This window comes from Nothobranchius furzeri, chromosome 7, assembly GCF_043380555.1.
Source record: "Nothobranchius furzeri strain GRZ-AD chromosome 7, NfurGRZ-RIMD1, whole genome shotgun sequence".
In the NCBI taxonomy this organism is placed as follows: domain Eukaryota; kingdom Metazoa; phylum Chordata; class Actinopteri; order Cyprinodontiformes; family Nothobranchiidae; genus Nothobranchius; species Nothobranchius furzeri.
The window spans coordinates 70,253,696-70,274,029 of NC_091747.1; the positions used below are offsets into that span (position 1 = coordinate 70,253,696).

The following is a 20,334-nucleotide window of genomic DNA, read 5'->3' on the forward strand; positions in this document are numbered from 1 at the left end:
TGCTGCTACACATCTTCACCTGCCCTCCCCCTGCCACATTTGGTGTGGAGCGTGGTGCCTTGGTCTGCCTGAGTGTTCACGGCTCCCTGGTCAGGGGGTTTAAGATTTTTGGAGTCTGCCTGATCAATCCCGGTGGCTGCCTGATGTGATCTGAGTCCCTGGGCTCTGTTGGGTCCCCGACGGGGACAAAATGACTTGCTGTGGCATTAATTGCACTAATAGAGCGTCCAAGGAGTCTCCACTTCATTTTTTTCGGTAAGTAAAATTATATTTATGTATTTTAGGTCACTGCCGAGCTGAGCTTAGATTTTAACATGTACTGTTTAACCATGAAATTTAAATGTAATAGGGTAAAACCCAGTGCATTTAACATAATGCTGCACTTTAGAAAATGGGTTGAAATATAACATGTTGGTGGAGCTGGGTTCCGACTATCGGCTTGTGGAGCTCTCGGGAGACCGATGTTTTCCACCCGGTTCTCCCCTCCCCGCAGCTCGGCGCATCTCTGTCTGATCGCGGCTTCTGTCTGCTGCACGGGCTGATGGCTTGTGGAGCTCTGGGATGGAAACCTTTCCACCCGGTTCTCCCCAGCGGCAGCTCTGCGCATCTCAGATCGCAGCGGCGCTTGTCTGCTGCGCGGCTGCCGGCTTGTGGAGCTCTCGGGAGACCTCTGTGTTCCACCCGGTTTTACCCAGCAGTCACCCCAGCGTATCTCTGACTCAGAAGCTCTGGTGTTGTGCACAGTTAACTCCGGTTGTAGCTAGGTTGCTACCTCCGTTAGCTTAGCTCCCATCTCCGCGTTAGCTTTGGGTTAGCATCAGGTTAGCTTGTAGCTAGTTCGGCTGGGTGTCGTCAGTTGATCCCAGCCTTACAGCCCCACCCTCAATTTCAATTTCATTTCAAAAATACTTTATTAATCCCAGAGGGAAATTGATTTCTCAGCTCCACCTCTCTTCCCTTTTGTGGAATTGTCTGGGCTTGACGGAACCTGTGACACGGTCAAAATGGCGGTGGTGGCCACCTCCCATTTATCTTCAAAAATGTGTTATTGGAGTCTATTGAAACCCATTGTCCAATATTTATATATCGATGGTGTGCACACATGGAATTTGGAGTTAGAAGCTAGGCGCTGCCTCAGCTCAGTGTGGAGAGTGGCTAGTTTTAGGGTAGAGAGGTCATGCTAGTCAGTGTGTGTGTTTACTAGTGTTGGATTGTGTTCATGTTGATAAACTAGAGTGTGTGAAGGCTGTACCAACTCCAGCATGTCCGGACATCGAGTCCCCGGGTTTCCAGATATGAGAAACAACGCCTCTATCTCCGTGCCTGAGGGCATTTTGTGCAGCTGAAAAGACGGACTTCTGTAACCCACATCGGTCGGTACCGGGACAGGGAGGTCTACTCTGGGCTCCAGAGACCCGTGGCGGGATTTAAAAAATTAAATGCGGATTTCTGGAGCTCAGACCACCATCATAACCAGGTCAGAACTGACCACTAGAAGAGACGCGCGGCTCAGCGGGCCAGCTGATTTCCGGGTCGGAACAAATCAGAACCACTGCACCAGGAGAGGATGCGCGGCTTTTAAAAATACCAGCTCGACTGCCTCGCTCATGTTTGGGTCAAATCCAGCTCACAGAAGCCCGTATGAGCTCCAGAATAGGATGACAGGCGTCTCTCTCCCGCTCTCTAAGCTAAACTATGCTAGGTGAACGGATATTAACGAGTATGAGACCGCTGACAGACGCTCAATAGTATTAATATTATACTAACTGACCAATACTATTTTAATTGTCTGGTACACGATAGTAATCTGTACAATAGTTTGATGTTAGCACACAAGTTTAAGCTAGCATGGTTAACTCACCAGACACCTGCTGCCCCCCCCCGCTGCTTCTCCGCCTTAATCTCTCTGCTTTGGCCGATGGTTTCTCCCTCTGGTTTGTCTCTGCTCTCTGGGGCGAGCAGCAAACTCATAACTTTATGGTTTTTGTCCATCAGAAGTATAATTGTAGACATTTAAAGTTTCCTCTGTGTCAGAGCCGCATTAGAGTACATACTTTTCTCTGGATTAAACAAACAGGACTCCCTCAGCTGACGTCACTTGGTTTGGCCAAAAAAAAAAAACTTTTTCACAAAAATGACTCTAAAAGCTTAAATAATTTATGTATGTGTAAAAAAATGTTTAAAACAAGTTTCTATTATGTTTCTCTAAACAGTGGTTCATGGGAGTCTCTAACCTGCAATATGCTCTTTAAACCCTTTGTATATGTTGGTCCTCTTGTTTACAGTCTCATTCTTCTGTTATTATGCTTGCTCAGTGGTATAATGCTCTGATCACGGACATTTTATGTATGGTAGGGTGTTCTGATGTCCAGAATAAATCTGGTTTCCTGTGTTTATATTCAGGGTCCTGTCACTCTGTCTATAGCTCTTTTCATGTCCACGAAGGTTCTGCTGCATTCTTCATGTGTAAATTTCATGTTGTCTGTGTCGTCGATATTGTTCAGGTGTTCTGTTAGTGTCTCCTTTTTTCCCCTTTGGCATGATTTGTAGTATGTCGTCCACATATTGTTTCCATAATTTTATTTGGGGGGTGGGGTGGGGGGTGGGGGCTATGGGTTTTCGTCGTCAATAAAAAACTTGCAAAGGGTGGCTGATAACGGGTTACCCGTGGCGAAGCCTTCCCGTTGTTTGTATATTGTTCCGTTGTATGTGAAGTATGTGGAGTTTACTGTGAGGTTTGTTGTTTTGTGTAGAGTTTTGTCCTGTCTCATTCTATTATCTACTATGTCAATGTTTTTTGGGGTTAGTGTCTTTGTGAACAGGGATGTAGCGTCGTGTAAGATTAGTATGATTACACTATTTTCTTCATTTGATTGGAGAAAATAATTAGTCATCCAACTTCTCACAGTCTAAGCAGTTATGTAAGATGCTGAATTCAGAGAACTCAGAAGGCTTAGAAGAGATTTATAGGTGAATGTCATCTGAGTAGCTTTGATATTAAACATGTTTGAAATTGCTCAAAATGTGCTTAAAGGGAAGCATGTAAACCAGAAATGTCAAGGGCTCCAAAACAGAACTCTGAGGTACACCACAACAAAAGACCTTGAAAAAGACCTATGATTTGTATCAGCCACACAAACTCAATCATCGCAAACATATGAAGAAAACCACAGTAAGATAGTAATACCCAGTAATGCCCAATACCTTGACTTGTCAAATGAAAACTGGTGGCCATCTGTTTCAAAGGCCGTTGGCAATGTAGTACACATTCTCACTCAAGATCTTGCACATTTTATCAACATTGCAGTATATGTTGCAAGTGAATCGTACTACTACACCACCAATTGGCTCAATATCTGTAAATGTGACTGTTGCAAACAGTTTTCTGCCATTATTCTGTCAATTTTAGATAAGTTTGTCTAAATGTATTGATTTGTAGATTTACATTTTAGAGTTGGCATCAAAGTTTCTCGAGCCTTTGGTACTTTGGTACTTTTGGAACCAAAGTTACAAGGCTGTACTAGAAATTTCACAGACACTTTGATGATTTTAGGTTGTTTTTTGTTTTTATTGTTTCTGTACTAAGAAAAAGCTCATTAACAGGACATAAGAAGCACTTCCCAAAAGTAAATACATTAACATTTTATTTGATATTTATGTTAGTTAATTCATCAATACAACATAAAGACCACAGTGTTAAACTAGCTTTTACTATGGAGGCTCTCCTTTGCCAAACTTCATTGGAATGCAGATCACCACAGATGCGCGCGCGTGTGTGTGTGTGTGTGTGTGTGTGTGTGTGTGTGTGTGTGTGCGCGTGTGTGTGTGTGTGTGTGTGTGTGTGCTGTTTGAGTCCGAGCTGTGGATTTAGACATCAGGGGCTTGGCATGCTGATTACAGAGGTCTGAAGCCACAGAGAGCAACAGGAACTCTTTGTCTTTTACTTTCCAGCTTCATCACTTCATCAGTTTGAGATAATCCTCAGAGGTGAACGCAGCTAGAAGAAGCTAGGTTTATGTTGCAGGATTCTGTTTCTCATGATGATCAGCCAAAGCACATTTTACTGAAAATGCTTCTGCTCACCTACTTAACTCACAGTTAAGCGCTGTGGTTCTTAAATTAAGCAGGCTTAGAACGCCAAACCTTTGATAGTGTTCCATCTTGTCATATCTCACGTGCGTTAGAGCAGCCTGCGTTAGACTGCTCTTATCATCTAGAGTTACTCACATTTCTAAGTTCTTTCTGAAATCCTGCATGATCGATGAAGAGTTTAACAGCAATGTGCACACTGTGCCACATTTATCAGCTGCTACAGCAAACCTCTTATTTCCTGTTCTGAACTTTGAGGATATCCTATTTTACAGCAACTCCTGCCAATTTCCCCTCTCACATCTAATGATTACCTTCTGCTGAGGAGGAAACAGCCAGCAGAGTTACCACAGTCACGCAGGAACCGACAGACAGGGAGACTGCACTACTTGCACTTTTACAGCCTCTGACAGCCCAAACGACCTGACGATGGGATTTAAATTGCTGAAGAAATGGAAGTGAGGAGCCTGTGTGAGTTATTGCTGAAGTGAAGAGGGTTTTCTGTAATGGTGAATTATTCTGTGTGTGTTATTGTCCGCAAGGTCATGTGTTGGTGGTTGCTGTAACACTTTCCCCAGGATGTTTGGTAGAAAATATCTCAGCAATCTGTTTTAGTTGCTGATTCCTGATATGATTTTGCTTTTTGGGAATAATTTTATTAGAATAATAATGTTGCTTCTATGTGATTTCCTCCTTATTGACTGTAGGAGCCATTATTGTTTTGGTTTAGATTATATTATGGTCTAAGTTTATTTTGATAATGTTTTATGTACATTTCAGTTTATTGCACTATGATTTGTATTTAACCACTGGTGGCCCTGCGGAGCCTATAAAGGTGTTGAGGTGACAGTGCACTGGCGTTTTCTGGGTGACGGGAGGTCACACGGTTTTTACCGCTTCGTTTGGTTTCATATGCCACGTCTAATTTGCCGTTATAATTTTCATCATTTACATAAACCTGGACAAGAAATAGCCATTCTGGACCCAGCTTGTGATCGTCAACATATTCAATAAATGGGACAATAAACCCAAACCCGCTTTCTGCCTGGACAATATTGTTGAAGCGAGTCATTGCCTCCACCCGCACCCAAGGGTGACTAAAAGTGGGACTTGATAGTCACTACATTGACATATCTCACATTCTTTAGATTCACCTTGATTTAACTAACATATTTTATTTGGCTTCCAGATTCCCTCGGATTATTGATTCAGTATGAAAACCATTTAAAATAAATGTGTTGCTGACCTCTGTGGCGTAAGTAGAGCTGGATGACGCGTCGCTGCCATCCTCGATTGTCATAAATGCAAAAAAATTTTCTATTCATGAAACATAACTTTAAAATGTATGAACTGTCCATTTACAGGAAGCCCCGCCCACACAGCTGATTACAGTTGGTGTTCAGTTTTTCCAGAAAAAAACGTACTTATTTACACAAAAGAGGCAGAACTCAAAATGTGTGTGTGTGTGTGTGTGTGTGTGTGTGTGTGTGTGTGTGTGTGTGTGTGTTTGATGTGACGCTGTACCTCAGGGGTGGGGAACTCTGGTCCTGAAAGTTGGTGTTCGGCATGTTTTAATTGTTTTCCTGCTCCAACACTTGATTCAGTGGTTGAGTCACCTTTTCAGAAGGTGATCAAGCTCTGCAGAAGCCTGTTGATCATCAGCTCATTAACATCAGGTTTGTCGAAGTAGTGAAACAACTAAAACATGCTCGATAGTGGCCCTCAACAGACCAGGATTCCCCACCCTTGCTGTAGCTTAAACCAGTATCTCACTGGGGTGTGTAGTGAAATAGAGTGAGATAATTATCTAATATTGTGTATTTATACCACTGTAATTAGATCACTTGTTATAATCAGAAGAATAGGTTGTTTTTATCATCAGGGAGTTCATTTAACACTCTGTATTGACCTTGAGACAAGAAAAGAGAGAGTTGGGATCGTTTAAGAATTTTATTACAAATTCTACAATCTACCAGGACTAACTCTGTGTTGTTTGGAAATGGATGTGATGTTCGATGCATGTGTGTGTGTGTGTGTGTGGTTGGTTCAGACTCCTTAGGCTGACGTCATTGAATCTGGTAGTCTTTGATTGTTATGACTAGATATCACGAGGCTTATAAAGTGATGACATGAGCTGCTATTTTGCCGTGTACGTACCCAGTGGGGGTCTCCCAGGTAGATCAGGAAATGCCAGGTCTGAAGACCTCGGATGTGCGCTGGAGCTGGTCGAAGCCGCTGTCACAGCGTTTCAAAGCCCGTCTGAAGGGTCGACCCAGGTAACAATCGGCAGCGTCAGCAGGTGCTCTTATTTTGAAAGGATGTCGTCTGGTTGTTAAACGACAAAAATCTCCAACTTCACAGTTCTTAGTTTAAAGAAGAAAACACATCTGGCCAGGCTGTGCTTTTCTTTAGGATGACGGTGAATAGAACTGAAGTCAAAATGGAACTCTTAAAATGGTGTTGCCTTGTTTTATATCTCTGAATTGTTGAAAAGTTTTAGTAAAGCGGATTGGACACTTTAAGTCAACAAGCCAGATTCTCTTGCGGCAGCTGAAGGCTCTGATTGGTTGGAGCAATGTGTCATGCGTTGCCATGGGGATGAGTGTCAGTCTGTCTGTGCATGTCGTCCTGTTTACTCATTAAACCATAAATCATGACATCTTTATTTCACAGATCATTCACTTGATTATTATTGATCAACATCTGTTTCGACTAGCTTTAATCACAAATTAAGTACTTTGATTATTGAAAAGCGTTCTTCTTCTGGCTCTTCTCCTGGAATGTAAACAGTCTGAGGAACACCAGACCTTGGCGTTTTCTACACGGGTGTTACTGTGTACAGGGGCAGCTGTGCGGAGCTGAAAATAATGAACTTCATAACGTTACAGGTGCAACAGTTAGCGAAATATTTTAAAGCTAGGAACAGTGACTACGTTTACATGCAGCCAGTATCCGGGTTATGATCGGGTTAAGGTCGGTATTCGGGTTTCTGAGTTGATCAGAATAACCCGTTTACAAGCATAAATAGAAAGAGTTACCCCTAACTTGCATAACCAGATGTAAATGCGGACGTTGGGGTAGCGTCAGGACGTGTGGACTACGTCCAGACGCAATATGCGTCATTTCCGGTTCTTCTTGTTCCGGTATCCGTGAAAACAACAACATGTTTCCCAGTTCGGAAGAGATAGCGACCGCGTTTGTTTGAGCTTTAGCGCTGGTACTGACCCACCAGCAGCTCTTACCGCGACTCGCCATGTTGCTCCCAACTTGTTGTTTACTTCCGGAGTTCTGGCGCATACAAGACGTCTCGCTACTCAAAAGACCAAGATTCCTTGCCAACAGAGCATGTGCAGAACACACGCTTTGATGGGGATATCCCGATATGCGTTTACACGACCAAACATTCGGGTTAGAAAACAGGTGTAGTAACCGGGTTTTTGGCGGTGTTTACATGGCTGTCCGGAACCGGGTTATTGTGAGTATTCGGGTTTTAAAATGGTTACTGGCTGCATGTAAACGCACTCACTCACCCCTCCACTTGGGTATCTTCCCTAAGAGGCTTTTCTGGAAACGGAAAGTCGACCCTCTCACACCAGTGGTGTTCTGCTGCTAAATACTCAAGTACTTGATGAATGGAGGACCCAGAGAGGTTCGGCGAGACCGACAATCAGATGGTCCAATAGTTGCTGGTAGAGGTTTGTAGACAAACGCAAGAGAACCACTTTATCAATACTTTTTATTTATTTTAATCCCCACAAAATATTTATGGCTATGTTAGAGCATTGTTAAGAAACATAGAAAAATGTTTTAAGCTCATTTGTTTTCCAGCATTCATGAAGCTTTAGATTTTGAGGGGTCTGACCCCCCAACCCACATCAGGTGTGTGGGATTATTCACGAGCTCCACAGCGCTTCAAGTTACACCGGGAGACACGGCGCGGCTGTGCCGCGGTCCATAGTGTTTTTGCACCAGCTGTCCATGTGGCAAATAGTTTTTAATTCAAGTATCAGATTTAATCTAAGTGTAAGCTAGCCATGATTTTAAATTAGCAACTTCAAATTCTGTCACAATCTGACTACAAAATGTTATTCAGACAAGCGTGACGAAGCTTTGCTGCTTTCTGAATTTCCCACTTTCGCCTGGTATTTCATGATGAGGTAAAATGGCTTTAAAAACAAACGTGAAGTCGCTTTGGAACATGAAAATGAAGAGATAGTTGTTAGTAAAAAAAAATCTGCTTGGCTGAGGTTCCAAGGAGAGCGTGTGGTCCGGTTCTAAATTTAACTCCTACGTTTGAGTGACGTGAGGAGTTGTGTCTTTTCTGTACATGCCCCAGGTTGCAGGGGACTTGTGTGAGGAGGACAGCTCCTTTCTCCCTAAGTGTGTGTGATTGAGATGCGAGTCTCTCAGATGAGGTCACTGGACCTTGGCTTGCAGCTCCACGTCACGCTGCTCTGCTTTCCACCATCTCGTACGATCAGAGAGGATTCTCTCTGCTGCCGTGTTTGGACCAAAGCCTTGGGGGAGCTCTGTGTGTGTGTGTGTTTAGTTAGGTGTGTCGTTGCGTGTAATATATGAATACACATGTTTGCACCGTAGTGGGAATTCCAAAAGCACCGAGTTTGTTTTTTTAGGTGCTTTTCTGCACATTTCAGCCAGATTCGCTCCTGGCTGTGAACCAGCTTCAGACGTAGAGATGTATTTTTTCTAGCTGTCGGCTTGAATAATCAGATAAAAGTTATTATTGTTTAGATTTTCAAAGCTATGTTACGCATAGCAAAAAGACAGCCAACGCCGTTTCAGATCTAGGGTTCTGCAAACACGACTGTTGGCCGCATGCACGAAGCGTGCATGCATAGAGAAGCATGACGCGGCACCATTTTCTACACAAATCTCCTGAGGTTTCAAAAATGAAACGGCCATGGCGGGCACGTGCATGGCCTACAGTTATCAGTCTGTTTTGTGACACGCACACACACACACACACACACACACACACACACACGTGCTAACAGATGCACGACTGGAGACGAAACCACAAGCGAAGTGGTGCAGGAAACGTTTTGGTCAGCTTTAGCCTCATCAGAAATGACTTTAAAGCAAAGAGAAGGTGTATTTGAAGACCAAGAAGATCTTTTCATGCAAGATGAGACTGACTCATCATCAACAACTTCAACGACTTCAGGGACAATCTCGCTGGACCTGCTCTCTAAGCAGCCGCTGGTGTGTGGATGTCCTGATGAGGAGCTGTGTGCTGCCTGTGTCTACAGCTGCAGGCCAGCCTGGAGCTTCTGTGAGCAGGGTCGATTCAGAACGCTGCTCTACAGTTATATTAGCGGGAGATCCGCTGCTCCTCCACATAGAGGGGAGCCGTTTGAGGTGGCGCTGTTGCTTTGGTCCCTACAACACGTTTGAGCTTTTCAAACAGAACATCGTGTCAAAAGCAGCGCTGAGATTTAACGAGACCAGAGCAGACACAAGATCCTCGGGTGTCGCCAACACCCTTGTTATTCTGTCTTCTTATGTGAAACTAACAGATGTTACAATTAGACTCGACCACACGCTCTCAGCTGTTTTTTGAGGAAACCGTTGCACGTCACATATCTGCCTTAGGCGCGTGTGTACAGACAGCTCCCACTTGTGTTTTCACCCATAGAAGCTCTCAGCCATCACCCTATCTCCTTCCTTTTCCCCCTGTCTATTTATCTTTGACCCTCACCGTCGCTCCTCTGCTCGTTCCTCCCCCTCCTCCCCTTTTTTATCTTTTATCTCCATTGCTCTGTTCCTTCTCCATCATTGTGCATCTCTGTGTCACAGGCATCCCTTCACTGCTGGTGAGCTCACTGCCTTTCCATTATATAGCTAAATTTAGCGTGTGTGTGTGTGTCACGCGTGTTGGCCACAGGTCATGCGCCCAAACGACAGCTTACATTAATGTGCACCCCAAGGCTCGCCATCTACTCTTCGTCAGAGTGTGATGCAATTAATTTCTTTCTTTGAGCTTTGCACGAGGGTTGAGTTTGATCCACATGAGTGAACGAGCACACGTGTTCATCTGTGCCACACGACCATCTGCTTCATAGGAAGCAAACGAAGATGTGTGTTTGGTACGTGAAGACAGGAGGCTAGATGTGTGTAGGATGTGATACAGGAAAAATTTGCCTGGATAACACAATACTTGGAGTTCTTATGAGTTTGTGGTGTTTGGATGGTCTGGTTGCATCGTACCAGATGGTTTGTGGGGGGATAAAGAGAGGAGCTGGTGAAGGGTACGAGTGACGGAGGCCCTAATAGAATGGAGTCGTCGTCGTCTTCCTCCGCTTATCTGGGTCTGGGTCGCGGGGGCAGCATCCCAACTAGGGATCTCCAGACCGTCCTCTCCCCGCCCTTCTCCACCAGCTCCTCCGGCAGGACCCCAAGGCGTTCCCGGACCAGATTGGAGATGTAACCTCTCCAACGTGTCCTGGGTCGACCGGGGGCCTCCTGCCGGCAGGACATGCCCGAAACACCTCCCCAGGGAGGCGTCCAGGAGGCATCCTGACCAGATGCTCAAACTACCTCAACTGACTCCTTTCAATCCGGAGGAGCAGCGGTTCTACTCCGAGTCCCTCCCGAATGTCCGAGATCCTCACCCTATCTCTAAGGCTGAGCCCGGCCACCCGGAGGAAACTCATTTCGGCCGCTTGTATCCGCGATCTCGTTCTTTCGGTCATTACCCAAAGCTCATGACCATAGGTGAGGATTGGGACGTAGATCGACCGGTAAATCGAGAGCCTGGCTTTCTGGCTCAGCTCCCTCTTCACCACGACAGATCGGCTCAGCGTCCGCATCACTGCAGACGCCGAACCAATCCGCCTGTCGATCTCCCGATCCCTCCTACCCTCACTCGTGAACAAGACCCGGAGATACTTTAACTCCTCCACTTGAATGGACTCTCCAAACCAAATATTGTTTGTTTTAAAAAATCAATTACAGTTCATCCATTTTTTGACCTGTCTGATGTTTGCTCACAGAGATCATTCATTCAGGAGGGAAACCCAGGACATCCCAAGAAGAAGAAAGTTAGGTGGTAATGTTCTTCCACTCCAGTAGGATTTATGAACTCAGTGTGGTTAACCTACAGTGTGAACCCTTCCAGTGAGATCTGGGTCTCATCTGCCCGGGCTCTCCTTACAATAGGAAAACGAGGAGATGTCACGTTGTGGGGATGGTTAGGACCCAAAATGTAGATTACCCCAGATGACACGAGGCAGGAGTTGGTATAAAGTAAAATCCTTTTATTTAGCAGGAGGAACAACAATATGTCCAAAGGTAGCGAGCCAAAAAATCCAAATGTCCTGGAGCACAGGACACCAAAAGCTCACTTAGAGCACCAAAACAACGCTGACAAACAACAATAGACCGACAAGACACAGAGACAAGACAGGGGATAAATACACTGGGGCATAATGGGAGGCAGATGAGCTGCAGGTGTGTGGGGTGTGGGGGGAGGACCAGGTGAAAGCAATGACTAATCAGGGAAGAAACTAACATGACCTCACCCCCAAATTCCGCTACCTCCGCTCCGCTCCGACACGAACGCCGGAGCAAAATCGGTCCCGTTGTAGTCAATCAGAGCAATTCCACTACTGCGGCCGTGCTCCGGCAGTGCGGCGCCGTGCGGTGCAGTGCGCCGCCCTCTGTTCCGGCGTCCGGCAAAAATAGAATCGATCCTATTTTTGCCGGACGCCGGAGCACCTCCGCAGTAAATGGACAGAAATCACAAACGCCCAACAGGAAAAGGAGCAAGCACAGCTTCCGTTTTTCACAATAAATCGATAAACAAAAGGCGTTTTTTGTTTCATATGCACAGGTTTAACAACTTTTAACAACTATCAATGGCGGCTGAAGTTTAAATGCACAAAAGTAAGCCATAAATACAGTTTCCACTATCAAAGTAGTCACACTTTGTTGATCCAAACACTGCTGATCTCTCAACACAAATGATGGGCAGATTAAACAGTTCATTTCGATGCTTCTCCCACACAACGGGTGTTTGGATCTAACTTCCGCGTTTATTGCTCGAACTGTATCGCAAGATCTCAAAAATCCCGCGCATGCTTGTTTGCGCACCTCAGGTTTCCGCACCGGAGCGGAGCCATTGTAGAGCGGGTACCAGTAAAAATTGAGTTCGGAAGCGAGCGGCTGCGGAAGGCGGGGGCGGACCGGAGCGGAGCGGAGGTAGTGGAATTTGGGGGTTAGTGAACCTAAAAACAGAAAAGCAACCATTTAACTGAAATTCTAAAGGGAAGGAACTAAAGACCGGTGGGAACAAACATACTAAAGAGACTAAAAGAATGAACAGCTGAAACTATGAACACTGCAGAGGGATGACTGGGGAAGAACTAAAGGAACACAGGACCTGAGAGAGATATCTAGAGAGCTGCAAAAAATGGAGACACCTGTGGGTGCTGTGAGACACAAAAGGGGAATCTAGAGAGGGATGGAGGACATCAGGAGACACATGGGGAAAGACGCAGGCACAGACCATGACAGGAGACACCATAATCTGATGCTCCTTCTTCACCAGACTGGATCTACTCTGTTTAACTGTAGACAAACCTTCGATCCATAGACCCATCTCTCACTTCATCCTAACATCAGTCTTCTAAACACACCCCCAGACGATCCATTCCAAATTTTCTTCTGAGGCCTAGTCCACACAGAGCCGTTTTTTTTTAAAACGAATATCCGCCCCTCCAAAAACTTGCATCCACACCACCTCGTTTAAAAAAAAAACTCTTTCCACACGTACCCGGATAAATACGTTGTTAAGGACATGCCAGACCTGTAGGCGGCAGTACTTCCCCCGTTCTTAACCTCGTCCTTCGTCTGTGGTCTTCCGCAAGGAGCAGTAATCCCGCTTGCAAAAACAAACGAGCAAAAAGCGCTTGGACAATTGATAAAGCGAGCGCAGCTCTGAGGGCATCCATGCTGTCGGCTAGTGTAAACACAGGTCGCACACGTGATGTCAGCATTTTTTTGTCGTGGAAAGTGACGTTGCGGACCTTAAAACTCCGGTTTTGTCTGTCCACACGCAGACACCCAAAACGGAGAAAACGCAGATCTTCACTTTGGCCGGAGTTTTTAAAAAGATCCGTTTTCGTGTGAAAAAACTCCGTTTTTGTGTGGATGACAGGCCAAAACGTAGAAAAACATCTACGCTTTGGCAGATCCCCGGCTACGTGTGGACAGGGCCTCAATGAGAACCACGTAAAAGCAGACATTTCACTCACTTCTGCTGCACCTCCACACATAACAAAAACAATCATCTATTTTCTGCCAGAATCAAAAGTCTATAAGGAGCCCTTTAAAAAAATCCCATTGTAATGTTGTGAGATTAGGGTGTTAAATTATGACCAATAAGATGTGATGATTCTATATAAAAGAGAATATTAACCTGATTGATCTTTGAATGTTTAACCAGAATAATTTAGGATTCTTTGCTCATTCAGTGACCATAAACACACTTCGTATTAATTCAGACAGAGTCAAGTATATAATTAAAATTTATTTTCTAGTCTATTTATAATAAATGACAAGTTATGAATAACGTTGTGTGATGGATGTGTATGTGTTGATGGAATGTGATGTTTATCAGAACCTTTGTATCTGGAAGAAATTGTGAAATATGGGTGAAAAAGAATTTGGTCTGCTATAAACTAGAGAATTCATTATTAATAAAATGGCATCAGACGCAATCTTGTTGTGTCTACGTACCCTTAGGAGACGCCCTTTTGGATCTGAGATGTCGGGGGGTCGGGTTTACCCAGGGTATTGGAGTTCGTAGATTAACCGCAATGCGACCAGGTCAGTCCAGAGTCGTCTCCCGGATCACAACAGGCATGAAGGTTGTTGCGTCTAAGAATGGACTCTTAAGGAGTCGTAGTTGTGTCAGCTTTGCAGCGTGCAAACAGGTTTTGACTGCACGTCAAAGAGATGTTTCAGTGGTCTTCCAGATTGGCCACTCCGGAGTTTCAATTGGGAACAAACTTTCTGATTAACTCGGCAGTAACTCCAGTTTGATAATCTAGAGTTTATCATTTCTGCGAATCAGAATTTGACATGTTTGTTACCAACATCCCTCAGAAACCACACCTTCATCAGATACAAGATTAGGGATGTAAGAAAATATCGATATGGCAATATATCGTGATATTTTTTCCTGCGATTATTACATCGATATTCAAAAGCCGTGTATCTAAATCTTGAAAGAATTTACATGCAAACTTTTGTGTATTTTCTTTTCGTGCAATTCAATCGCCACCCTCTAGTTGGCAGCAGTGTGCACCGGGTTTTGTTTCCACCATTGAAATGTAAATCCCTCCATCATGGGTCAGATACCTCATGTTAAAGATGTTACGTATCAGTTTGGACTGTTTATTGAACATTCTTACAATAAATTCAGTAAAAAAATTGCTTGTAACGTCTGACTGAATATATCGCAATATATCGTATCGTCTCCCCTATATCGTGATATGTATCGTATCGCCAGAATTTCAAAAATACACATCCCTGTACAAGATGTTCTAACTCTGTGGATAAATAATCTTTAAACTTACGTGAGATGTGACCTTGACCGTAATGTAAATCTTATGAACATTGTGTATGAGTGTAGACAGGGATTTAGTTTAATCAAACATTACTGATCACAACATATAAACATTTCAATGTAATAATAATATTAATTTCACTTCACTGAATTAGGCACAGATTATCCAAACATTAATATTGTTATGATATAACATCTGGTTCATTCAACCATATGATTGTTTAATGATTATTTAACTTATGAGTTATAAAAGTTCATTTTTCATGAGTGTGCAATCCTGCAGTCTTATCAAAAGAAAGCTTTGTTTGGGAGCATAGGCTGACAATCTTGTCTTCACGGAATGTCAACAAGGACTGCAGAAACTTCTGGTGTCAGCAGATAGTACAGAAAATACCCCTGGAATTATATCAGTGATGACTGGTCACCCTCCTCCTTGAACCGTCACCTTATCGTGGTGGAGGAGTTTGAGTGACCTAATGATCCTAGGAGCTATGTTGTCTGGGGCACTTAGTGCCCCTGGTAGGGTCTCCCATGACAAATTGGTCTTAGGTGAAGGGTGAGACAAAGAACGGCTCGAAGGATCTTTCATGGCGGTTAAAACGAAGAGTCGGAGTACCCGGCCCAGAGGGTTACCGGGGTCACACCCTGGAGCCAGGCCTGGGGTTGGGGCCCGTGAGCGAGCGCCTGGTGGCCGGGCTTTCGCCCATGGGGCCCGGCCGGGCCCAGCCCGAACCGGATACATGGGCTCGTCCAACTGTGGACCCACCACCCGCAGGAGGAACATGAAGGGTCCGGTGCAATGCGAATCGGGTGGCAGACCAAGGCGGGAGCCTTGGCGGTCCAATCCCCGGACAAGAAAACTAGTTTTTGGGACATGGAACGTCACCTCGCTGGCGGGGAAGGAGCCGGAGCTTGTGGCAGAGGTTGAGCGGTACCGGCTAGATATAGTCGGACTCACCTCGACACATTGCATTGGCTCTGGAACCCGAGACCTGGAGAGGGGTTGGACACTCTACTTTGCTGGAGTTGCTCCGGGTGAGAGGCAGAGGGCTGGGGTTGGCTTTTTGTTAGCCCCGAGACTCTCTGCCTGTGTGTTGGGGTTTACCCCGGGGGACAAGAGGGTAGCTTCCTTGCGCCTTCGGGTCGGGGAACGGGTCCTGACTGTTGTTTGTGCTTATGGGCCAAATATCAGTTCAGAGTACCCACCCTTTTTGGAGTCCCTGGGACGAGTGCTAGATAGGGCTCCATCAGGGGACTCCATTGTCCTGCTGGGGGACTTCAATGCTCACGTGGGCAATGACAGCTTGACCTGGAGGGGTGTGATTGGGAGGAATGGCCCACCTAATCTGAACTCGAGCGGTGTTTTGTTATTGGACTTCTGTGCAAGCTGCAGTTTGGCCATAACGAACACCATGTTCGAACATAAGGATGCCCACCGGTACACTTGGTACCAGGGCACCCTAGGTCACAGGTCGATGATAGATTTTGTAGTCGTATCATCTGACCTGCGGCCGTATGTTTTGGACACCCGAGTGAAGAGAGGGGCGGAGCTGTCAACTGATCACCACCTGGTGGTGAGTTGGATCAGTTGGCAGGGGAACATGCCGCGTAGACCTGGCAGACCCAAACGCATAGTGAGGGTCTGCTGGGAACGCCTGGCAGAAGAACCTGTCAAGACGGTCTTCAACTCCTACCTCCGGCAGAGCTTTGACCACGTCCCGAGAGCAGTGGGGGACATTGAGTCCGAGTGGGCCTTGTTCCACTCTGCGATTGTCGAGGCGGCTGTTGCTAGCTGTGGTCGTAAGGTGGCTGGTGCCAGTCGTGGTGGCAACCCCCGTACCCGCTGGTGGACACCAGAGGTTCGGGGAGCCGTCAGGCTGAAGAAGGAGGCCTACAGGGCATGGCTGGTCTGTGGGTCTCCGGAGGCAGCAGACAGGTACCGGATAGCCAAGCGGGGTGCAGCAGTGGCAGTTGCCGAGGCAAAATCTCGGGCGTGGGAGGAGTTTGGTGAGGCCATGGAGAAAGACTTTCGATCGGCTCCAAAGAGGTTCTGGCAAACTGTCCGGCGCCTCAGGAGAGGAAGGCAGCAACTCGCTCACACTGTTTACAGTGGGGATGGGGAGCTGCTGACGTCAACTGAGGCTATAGTCGGACGGTGGAAGGAATACTTTGAGGAGCTCCTCAATCCCACCAATGCGCATTCCGAGGAGGAACCAGAGCTGGGAGGCCTGGGGATGGACTGTCCGATCTCGGGGGCAGAAGTTGCTGAGGTAGTCAAACAACTACACAGCGGCGGAGCCCCGGGGGCGGATGAGGTTCGTCCTGGGTATCTCAAGGCTATGGATGTTGTAGGGCTGTCATGGTTTACACGTCTCTACAACATTGCGTGGTCATCGGGGGCAGTTCCTAGGGAGTGGCAGACCGGGGTGGTGGTCCCCATCTTTAAGAAGGGTGACCTGATGGTGTGTTCCAACTATAGGGGGATCACACTCCTCAGCCTCCCTGGAAAGGTCTACTCCAAGGTACTGGAGAGGAGGGTCCGATCGATAGTTGAATCTCAGATAGAGGAGGAGCAATGTGGTTTTGGTCCTGGCCGTGGAACTGTGGACCAGCTCTATACCCTTGCAAGGGTGATGGAGGGGGCATGGGAGTTTGCCCAACCAATCCACATGTGCTTTGTGGATTTGGAGAAGGCTTATGACCGTGTCCCCAGGGGCACCCTGTGGGGGACGCTCCAGGAGTATGGGGTGGGTGGCTTTCTGTTAAGGGCCATTCAGTCTCTTTACCAGAGGAGCGTGAGTTTGGTCCGCATAGCCGGTAGTAAGTCGGACCTGTTCCCAGTGAGGGTTGGACTCCGCCAGGGCTGCCCTTTGTCACCGGTTCTGTTCATCACTTTTATGGACAGAATTTCTAGACGCAGCCGTGGTGTGGAGTGTGTCGAGTTTGGTGGCAGGAGAATCTCGTCTCTGCTTTTTGCGGATGATGTGGTCCTCCTAGCTTCATCCAGCTCTGACCTTCAGCTCTTGCTGGGTAGGTTCGCGGCCGAATGTGAAGCGGCTGGGATGAGGATCAGCACCTCCAAATCTGAGACCATGGTTCTCGACCGGAAAAGGGTGGCTTGCCACCTCTGGGTCGGGGGAGAGGTCCTACCTCAAGTGGAGGAGTTTAAGTATCTCGGGGTCTTGTTCACGAGTGAGGGTAGGAGGGATCGGGAGATCGACAGGCGGATTGGTTCGGCGTCTGCAGTGATGCGGACGCTGAGCCGATCTGTCGTGGTGAAGAGGGAGCTGAGCCAGAAAGCCAGGCTCTCGATTTACCGGTCGATCTACGTCCCAATCCTCACCTATGGTCATGAGCTTTGGGTAATGACCGAAAGAACGAGATCGCGGATACAAGCGGCCGAAATGAGTTTCCTCCGTAGGGTGGCCGGGCTCAGCCTTAGAGATAGGGTGAGGAGCTTGGACATTCGGGAGGGACTCGGAGTAGAACCGCTGCTCCTCCGGATCGAAAGGAGCCAGTTGAGGTGGTTTGGGCATCTGGTCAGGATGCCTCCTGGACGCCTCCCCGGGGAGGTGTTTCGGGCATGTCCTGCCGGCAGAAGGCCCCCGGGTCGACCCAGGACACGTTGGAGAGGTTACATCTCCAATCTGGTCCGGGAACGCCTTGGGGTCCTGCCGGAGGAGCTGGTGGACAAGGCCGGGGAGAGGACGGCCTGGAGCTCCCTAGTTTGGATGCTGCCCCCGCGACCCGGACCCGGATAAGCGGAGGAAGACGAGACGAGAGACGAGACGAGACGAGACGAGAGATGACTGGTCACCGTGTAGGTCAATATAAAGGTGAAAATTGACCTTTTATGGACGTTACACCATTTGTGACATCACAAACTAGGTCAGCTGTGAATGCTGGAGGAGCAGCAGCTCTACTCCAAGCCCTGAAGCAACCCAACCTCACACGAGTGTGTTTTCATTCATCCCCACTAGAGGCCGCTGCGAGTGTACACAAAGTAAAGTACCAGTGACAGAGCCCTGAAACAGCTCCTTCTGGAAGGTACTTAAAATGTCAGGAATAAAACTGCTAAGATCACTTTATGTGAGAGGGATTTGGAGAAAAGAACTTCATAGTCATAATAGGTCTCCTTCAAGTTTTTAGAGATATATAAAATGTTGCATTGAAAAAACCAGAGGTGTGAACAAGTCACTGCTTTGCAAGTCACAAGTAAGTCACAAGTCTTTCCAGTCAAGTCTCAAGTAAAGTCCAAGTCAAAGACAACCAAATCCAAGTCTAGTACTTAACTTTGAATTTTCAAGTCATAATCAAGTCACCTGCCCAACTTAGTTTTAATGACGATGATAATAAATAAATTCCAGAATAAAAGCTTCTTAAAGCTTCGTTTATTTGCTCAAACAAGCAGGAAGTGCAACTGAAACTGGTTATAAACAAAGAGCTGCTGCATGTAACAGAACAAGATCAAACCCAGAACCAAGAATGATTTATGATTTTTGTCCGTGTCGTGCCACTTTTGTGCTAAAATATCAGATATGCTCAAGTCATCATCAAGTCACCAGATGCAAGTCGATTCAAGTCGCAAATCATTGGCGTTCAAGTCCGAGACAAGCCGTAAGTCTTTATAGATTTTATCAAGTCAAGTCAGAAGTCATTAAAATAATGACTCAGGTCTGACTCGAGTCCAAGTCATGTGACTCGAGTCGACACCTCTGGAAAATGACACAAAAGAAACAAACCATAGGAGTTGTTGGAAGTGATTTTAGAAAAATCATAGTTTAGATCATCGCAGCCGTTTAGAGGTGACGGCACCAGGGCCGCCTAGCGACCACTGTTGCTTTAGATGAAGCGCCACGAACACATTTAAGTTACTGACAGCTGATCTGTAGCACATCGGTCTCCTGATCCATAAGTTATACTTTTAAATAATCTGTAAAATAAATGTAATTATGTTTGTAGAGTTGAACCACTGATTGTACCACTAGTTTGTTTTGGTTCCTCGTTCCAAATCAAAGCTGGATTAAACCAAAGCCCAGATTTCAGGAGAAACGCGAACACATGTTTAACACTGTGAGGTGCTTGATTTTTGTCACCTTACGGCAAAACAGATTTTCACGTCTGTGAAATGATCACAAGGCAGAACGAGCCAGTGGCCAAACGGAGACGTGTCTATTTTTAAAGCTCCCTTCGTCTGCTGCGTAAACATCCCGCCGACCTGATGGATTGAGCACAGAAACGCTGTCATTTAAATCACATCAACTACAATTGTCAGCGCCATACGTTTATTTGTGGCTTTGCATAAAGTAATCAGAATAAAGTTACAACACAGCACCATAGTTACAATGGACACAACAAAGTAAAACTGCACATTCGTTATTGATGCTCATATAAAATGCTCTTAAAATGAGTTTATTCTGTCAGGAAGCTTCATCCTGTACATCTGAAGAGCTCATGGACGTAATTTTTTTTGGGGGGGGACAGGGGGGACATGTCCCCCCCCACTTTTTCCAAAGTCAAGTTTTGACCCCTGCACTTTTTACCATCCAAAAACAACATTACGCTATATTAAATTGACACTGGTTGAGCTCTAGGACCAAGCGGAAAACAACTGTTTGTGTTGAACTCCATTTCCCATTAGAGCATACTGTAAA

General features: G+C 46.1%; 1 protein-coding gene across 2 annotated transcripts in view; it reads left to right on the forward strand.

Annotated features, from left to right (window-relative positions):
- Window positions 1–20,334, forward strand: part of septin9b (septin 9b) — a 140,003-nt gene that overhangs the window by 14,980 nt on the left and 104,689 nt on the right. Inside the window, exon 1 of one of the 2 annotated variants that reach the window (XM_054751780.1) lies at window positions 4,527–4,560. The exons of the other annotated variant lie outside the window; for it this stretch is intronic. Within the exon in view, the coding sequence (XP_054607755.1) occupies window positions 4,542–4,560 (19 nt within the window). The 5' untranslated portion in view covers window positions 4,527–4,541. Of the gene's footprint in view, window positions 1–4,526; window positions 4,561–20,334 lie in introns of those variants that run through there. 2 annotated transcript variants of the gene reach the window in all.